The sequence below is a fragment of the Cebus imitator genome, unplaced genomic scaffold (assembly GCF_001604975.1).
Source record: "Cebus imitator isolate Cc_AM_T3 unplaced genomic scaffold, Cebus_imitator-1.0 Scaffold849, whole genome shotgun sequence".
Lineage (NCBI taxonomy): Eukaryota > Metazoa > Chordata > Mammalia > Primates > Cebidae > Cebus > Cebus imitator.
In genome coordinates, this window is record NW_016108164.1 from 137377 (window position 1) to 144232 (window position 6856).

Sequence of the window (6856 nt, forward strand, 5' to 3'; positions counted from 1 at the left end):
CCAGGGTAGGCCACTAGGACGTTCTTTTCTTTTTGGCTTTTCCAGAAGTCATAAGCGGATGTAGAATATACTCAAAGACCTCTTCATGCTTTTAGTGGAGAAGCAAAGAAGGTCCGCTCTGGACTGGGGAAGCGTCTGGGACGGAGCGGGGCAGGGACAGCGGAGACTGCGGGGCGAGGACTTCGGAGGCGGGAGTGGCCGGCCGAGCGGAGCACGGGGCGGGGACTCCAGCGACAGAGGCGGGGACCGCGGGGATGGGGCCGGCGGCGGGGCGACTGCCGAGGCGGGAGTGGCCGGCCACGCGGTGTCTGCCGGAAGCGGGGACTCCGGGGACGGGGACTCCGGGGAGGGAGGGCGAATGTCTCTGGCACAGGCGGTGACAGGAACACACCACGGCCACTGAATATTCCTGTGCAAGTTTCTCCGCCCTCCTGTGCGTCAGTGTTTACATTGGTGTCATAATAAATGCTATGCAGAAAATTAAATGCGGCGGTCATAGCAGGAAGTGTCCTGTCACGCGTGGAGCCGGCCCGGGAGTGCGGGGCTCCCAGCCAAGGGGGCGGGCTGGAAGGGGAGGGTTCCCTGGCCCTGGGTGTGTCTGGCCGGCGGGGCGGGGCGAAGCGGAGCATTCTAAGCCCGGCCATTCATCCTCCAGTCTCCGCCTGGACCACAACTCTGGACCCCGTTGACCACGACTCTTTACCCCTGCGCTGCGGACCCCAATGGCAACAACCGCCAGCCTCGCGTTCCCTCTGCGCCTCCTGTTCCTGCTGCCCGGCTGGTCCCAGGCGGGACGGGCTGGTGAGTTGGGGGCCGCGGGGCCCAATCCTCCGGGCAAGGGGAGGGGTGTGGGGGGCACGGCTGTGGACGGCAGCGGCTTCAGAAGAGGGGAGACCTGCGTTATCTCCCAGGACTGTGCTCTCCCTCAGTTCCCTTCTGTGGCTCCTTTCAGCCTATTCTGCTGCCTACGGCGGCCGCTTGCCTCCCAGGCCAGGAAGGTGTCAAAAAAAGTGGAAAAGGAAAGTCAGGAGCGGGGAGTGTTCTACCCCAGCGAGTCAAGGAATGTGTCAAACTCTGAGATTCAATTATGAGTCCTTCATTATGCCGGCGAGCGAGAGGTGGCTAATGTCCAAAATTCCCTCGGCACCTTAGAAAAAGGTGGTCTTTTAAACCCTAGTTTTAAAAGGGAGGGGGAACCTAGCTGAAGCAAATTTTTCGCAAAAGCAGAGTAAGCAAAAAGTTAAAAGATCAACTGGTACATGAGAAATAAAACAGTGTGAGGTGCGAGGGGTAAAACTGTCATGAAAAACACAAATTATAGATAATGGGGGCTCTGGGCGCTAGACTGCACCTGCATTCCCAGGCTCTGCTGGTGCCACTTAGCTTGGCCTCTTATCAACAAATGCATTCATGGAGGTGCCCAGCGTCAGCCTGCCCCAGCAATATACTATAGTTATATACTTGATGGGAAAATAACTAAAATGAGAAGCGAAGATGGAGTCTGTCCGGCTCAAGAAGCTAACATAAAGCCTCAACAGCTTTTAGTCTGAGAAAGAGAGGGTTAGTTTCAGCTGACAAAAAGCAGATTATCACAGGAGGAGTCAGAGGGCTGCAGAGGGCCAGGTGGGGCAGGGATTCCTGGTGCAGCCCCTTCGCCGCACCCGCCCTCGGGAAGGAGACACCAGAGCCCCTGGAATCCAAGCTGGGGTCTGGACAGGAGTGAAGGGAGGGTCCACAGGGACACGATGACAGACACCCCCACCAGCCACAGCCCTGCTCTGGTCTCACCCTCTCTCCACCACACAAACCCTCCAGCACCCCCAGGGCTCCCTGCCCTGGAACTTCCGCCTGCTGTTTCCTGCAGCCACTCACCTGCACACAGGGACTCAGCAGACACTTCCCACCCCTTCCCTCAGCATCCACTGCCACATCCCAGGTCACATCCTCTCACTGTCCACCTCAGCCCAGCCCTATCACCCCACAGCCCTCCCTCACCTCCCCTTCCATGAAGGGGCCCTTAGCACCTGCCCCACCAACTGGCACCTTCTCCCCACTTGCCTTAGGACACATCCCAGGAAATACATCCCATGCTATCCACAGAATCTAGTGCGGGGGAACGGGAAGCACTATTTCCCTCAGGGTGACCCTGGGAACTCTGGAGAAGAAAGGTGCCCACTTCTGCTCTTGGGTCCGAGACCAGCCTGTTCTTCCAACTGGGGACCGGGTCATAGAGAATAGTCACTGTGCAGAGAGAAGTCAGCAAACCCTTTCTAGAAAGGAAAGGCTGGAGGTACTGTGGTCCTTGCCGGCCATGGGTTCTCTGTCTCTGTGTCAAGTCCTGTCCCTTTGTAGAGCAACAGCAGGCAAAGCAACCTGGAAATAAAAGGGAGACCAGGTGTGGACACCGTCCTAGGTTGCTGACACCTGATGAGGGCACCTGCTGTGTTCTGGCAATTGGTGCCCCATCCCCAAGGGTGTCATCTCCAAGTGGTGTCAGTTGAAGACTCACAAGTGTGTCCTACCTTGCCTGTGGTTTCTCTGTGGTATGGATGTGATGGATACCACTCAGAAGTGGGGGTCCCATGGTTCAGGGCCTACTCTCCCCTCCTTTGTGGCTGAGTGGCATCAATGATCCTCCGGGGCCATCAGCAACTCTCCCTAAAGCCTCGGGTGTGAGCTGAGGGTGAGGTGGTGCAGCCATGTGGTGTCCGGGAATCAGGGCCAACTGCTTGTGCAGCTTCTCGGTTCCCTGTGGCTCTGCTCCTGCCCATCCCAGGAGAACCACCTGCATCTTCTCACAGCCAGGCCTACCTTCCTAATGACCTAGAGGGAGAGGAGCACACCCTGGGATGGCAGCTCTGAGGCTGCGCGGTCACTGCCTTCCCATAGGGAGGCCCATCCCCACCAGGGCCCAAAGACACACCTGGAGTGACTTTTCAATGAGGAGATTTTGCAGCTGTGAGTAGCACAGCCTTGATTCTGAGCACTGGGGGACCCTGTTGTGATTCTGCAATTGGAAATTGCCATGAAATCCACATAGCACCTTTTCCAACCACACATGCCTCTGGGATCTTAGGGAGTCCGGGGTCAAATAGCCTTAGTGACAGGGCCAGCCACACTCCTCAATCACAGACTGTGTATGGCTGCACCCCAGCTCGAAGAGCAGGGTTGAGTAGTGACAGGGAGGTCATGTGACCAGCACAATCTGTAATAGGTACTAAATTAACTACAAACTCTATCCATTCCTGGTACAAACCCAGGAAATGTGAAATTACCATCGAACGGGTCTATGAGCACAGCACATCCCTCTAACTGGACCTGACACAGGTGTCCATCTGTTACTTTGCCCCAAATGCACCTCATGAGTAACAGGGGAGCAAGCGAATGCTTCAGATCCCTGGGAGGAGGTCGGGTCGCGTACTGTGTCCACTAGGCGTCTCTGGGTATTTGCTGTGTCTTGATGTACAGTTAGCAGAGTGAATGCCTGTCAGGCTCCAGGGGGAGGCTGAAGCAGTCCCTGCAGGTGCTGTGGGTGGAAGGGGCCCACCAGGGGCTCTGGGCTCTTCTTCTAGTCATGGACTCTGAGTCTGAGATGTGGCTCAGTTGTCACAGTTGAGCAAAGGAGCTCGGTTATTTCCTGGGGTGACTACTTTCAGCTTCCAGGTCATCCATCCGTGCATTTTGTCTTTCGTGTGATTATTTAAGTCTATCAGGAGCCGCATGGAGTCTCCATCTCTTTTGGATCTTGGACCCCTCTGTTCTATGAGCCATGGGCATAGCTTTGTATGGCTGAGGTCCCCAGCTGGCATTGGGACTTCCCTAATCATTTCCATCATGGCACCCTCCTTCCTCCTGACAGTTGACAGCCTCCACTTGAGATCTGTTATTTCAGGATTTTCCATCCCCATTACTGCTGGGCGCCCATTTCGGGACCAGCCTCCCCTACCCCCAACCCCAGCCTTCAGCAACAGGCACCCCTGAGCTTCATGACAGTCTGCTGCCTTCTCCCAGGGCCTTCTTTATATGCTGGGTAAACAGGAGTCCCCCAGGCTTCCCGTGGGTACAGAGGACGGACAATGTTCTGGATTTTCATGCTGCAGCCACTCTGGCATGGGCGCTTCTCTCGGCCTTTTGTTCCTTCCTCTACAACCCGCCACGTAAGAGCTGGGTTTTTGTTTCATGCAGTGTGGGTCATTCCTTTTTCCAAGGTCCCAGGGGCAACCTACTAGCAGATGAGAGGCACGTTCCAGGGAACCTACTGTGTCTGGTTACCCATAATAAATAAACTCCCTCTTCTCCAATGTTGACTACATCGTACCCACTGTGCCATGCTCCAGCATCCTCAGGGCACCCTCCCACACTCTCCACCTCCCACAGTCCACCTGGGTTGCTGCCGAAGATTCTGCCATCTAGGCCCTTCCTCCTGTAGCAGGCCTGGCACCTCCCTGGCAAGGTCCTGTGCTGACCGACATACGTATAGGCCTGGGCAGAGTGGGGAGATGGACACTTTGGCGACCCATGGTTCCTCCACAGACAGAGGCCACTGCCCAGGAAGAGAAGCCCATGCTCTGGCAGCCCCGCCCTGCAGGAAACCCTCTTGCTGTCACAGTGTTTGGGGTCTTTCCCTCACCCCAACACTCTCTGGTGTTTTTTCTTTTTTCCCATAGACGCTCACTCTCTCTGGTGCACCTTCACCATCATCCATCTGCCCAGACCTGGACAACAGTGGTGCGAGGTCCAAGTCCATGTGGATCAGAAGAATTTCCTCTTCTATGACTGTGGCACTGACAAGGTCTTATCTGTGGGTCGCCTAGAAGAGCAGCTGAATGCCACAGATGGCTGGGGAAGACAACTGGAAATGCTGAGAGAGGTGGGGCAGACGCTCAGACTGGAACTGGCTGGCACTGAGCTGGAGGATTTCATCCCCAGTGGTGAGTGGAGGAGACCGAGGATGGAAGGGAGCAGACTGTGGGCTCAGGGGCTGCACTGTGTGCGGGGAGAAGACATTAGACATGGGGCCTCCATGAAGCCCAGCAGCAAGGGCAGGACCTGGAGGAGACAACAGGGCCAGATGAGAAGGGGCTCAGAGGAGGAGGATGTGGGGCAGGAAAGGGAATTTGTAAAGACCAGAGCTGATCTCTTTCTGATTGGGGCAGGAACCGTCACACTGCAGGCCAAGATGTCTTGTGAGTGTGAAGCCGATGGACACAGCAAAGCATCCTGGGAGTTCAGCGTTAATGGACAGAAGTTCCTCCTCTTTGACTCACACAGCGGAAAATGGACAGTGGTTCATCCTGGAGCCAAGCGGATGAAAGAGAAGTGGGAGGAGGACACGGAACTGACTGCGCACTTGAAGATGGTTTCAGTGAGAGACTGCAGGAGCTGGCTTGGAGACTTCCTGATGCGCAGGGAGAAGACACAGGAGCCCACAGGTGATTACAGGGGAGCACTGGGAGTGCCTGGAGATGCCAACGAGTTTCAGCCTTGTCTGTCGGTGTCTGTGGTGGGTCGGGTGTATGGGTGTGAGTGGGTATCAGTGTTTGTGGGTGTGTGAGTGTGTGTGTGAGTGTGAGTGTGTGAGTTTGAGTAAGAACATGACGCCTCAAGGGGGACTCCTTTTGGGGGCCCCTGTGCTCTCCCAGCCTCCTCTTCCTTCTCCCTCCTGACTCCTCTTCCTCACTGCACCTGCTTCTGCTCCACTCACTGTGGATTTCTCGCCAGCCTCAAAACTATGGGCATTATTGTGTTTCTAGACCTTTCTCCTTGGATTTCCCTCCTCCTAGGATTACTTTTCCTTTCCTCTCCCCTTGGTCTGTTTCTGGAAATCCATCAAAACAACCTTCAATGCCAGCCCGGAGATCCTCCCTCCCCCACCCTGGGGCATCACCTCTTCTTCCGCCACAGCAGGAGGGTGGGCTGTGCTGTCACCTTGCTCCCCTTGGCAGCTGTGTGAGCTCCCTGAGGCCAGGGGACACCCCCTCTCCCTTCCTACCCCAGGACCTGTGTCTGGGGCTGCCCCATAGCAGGGGGGGACAAAACCTTTGCCTTGTAGGATGACCTGGGGTGGCAGGAGTAGAGGAGGTGTTTCTTCAAATGTGGGGCCTGGACAAGGGTTGTGATGCTTGTGTTTCCATTTCAGCACCACCCACCGTGTCCTCAGGCACAGCCCAACTCAGGGCCACAGCCACCACCCTTGGGCTTTGCTTCCTCTGCCTCATCCTCCCCTGCTTCCCCCTACTTGGCATCTGAGGTGAGCCCTTTAGAGTGACAGGTACTGTGGGCAGAATTGGGAGGGTAGCAAGAAGCAGATGGATGAGGAGGGAGGATGGGAAAGGAGAATTCCCAGAGCCCCCCGCCTCCCCATGGCTGGGACCTTTCCATCCTATAATGAGACAGGTGAATGAGACCTTGTGTCCCTTGCTGGCAATGACTTGGGCAACTCAGCCCTGAGTTCTGATGGATTCTCACTTTCAGAGGCTGGAGGGAAAGGAAGGGGCCCATACCAAGGCTCAGGGTCTGTTTAGCCAATTCAGGCCCATTTCAGAGCAGGTTCTTATTTGGGAAGGGTGGTGGTGTGTGGCCTGCAGGCAGCAGGAACTCAGACATGAGCAGTCCACACAGTAGGAGAGGAGCAGCACGGCTGCTTCACCTAGGATGTCAAGGGAAAGGGCATCCCTGAAGAGGCTAAAAAGAGAGTGATCTGGGGGAATCCCAGGACGAGGGGGCTGTGAGGGCCTTGGTTCACCCATTCCAAAGCCCACATTCCCAGAGAAAGCAGCTTGGGTCCCAGCAGTTAAGGTGGAAGGTGAAGAGTAGAGTGTGTCCAGGATGAGGTTTAGGAAAAGGCCGAGCCACT

General features: G+C 56.0%; 1 protein-coding gene across 1 annotated transcript; it reads left to right on the forward strand.

Annotated features, from left to right (window-relative positions):
• Positions 1-722: 722 nt before the first annotated feature.
• On the forward strand, positions 723-6192 carry LOC108297850 (UL16-binding protein 3-like; the record flags this gene model as incomplete). The annotated part of the gene is made up of 4 exons (XM_017520535.1): positions 723-1023; positions 4668-4931; positions 5157-5432; positions 6140-6192. Coding segments are annotated over exons 1-4 (894 nt in total), but the record flags the coding sequence as incomplete, so codon positions are not given.
• Between the last annotated feature and the right edge of the window lie 664 nt (positions 6193-6856).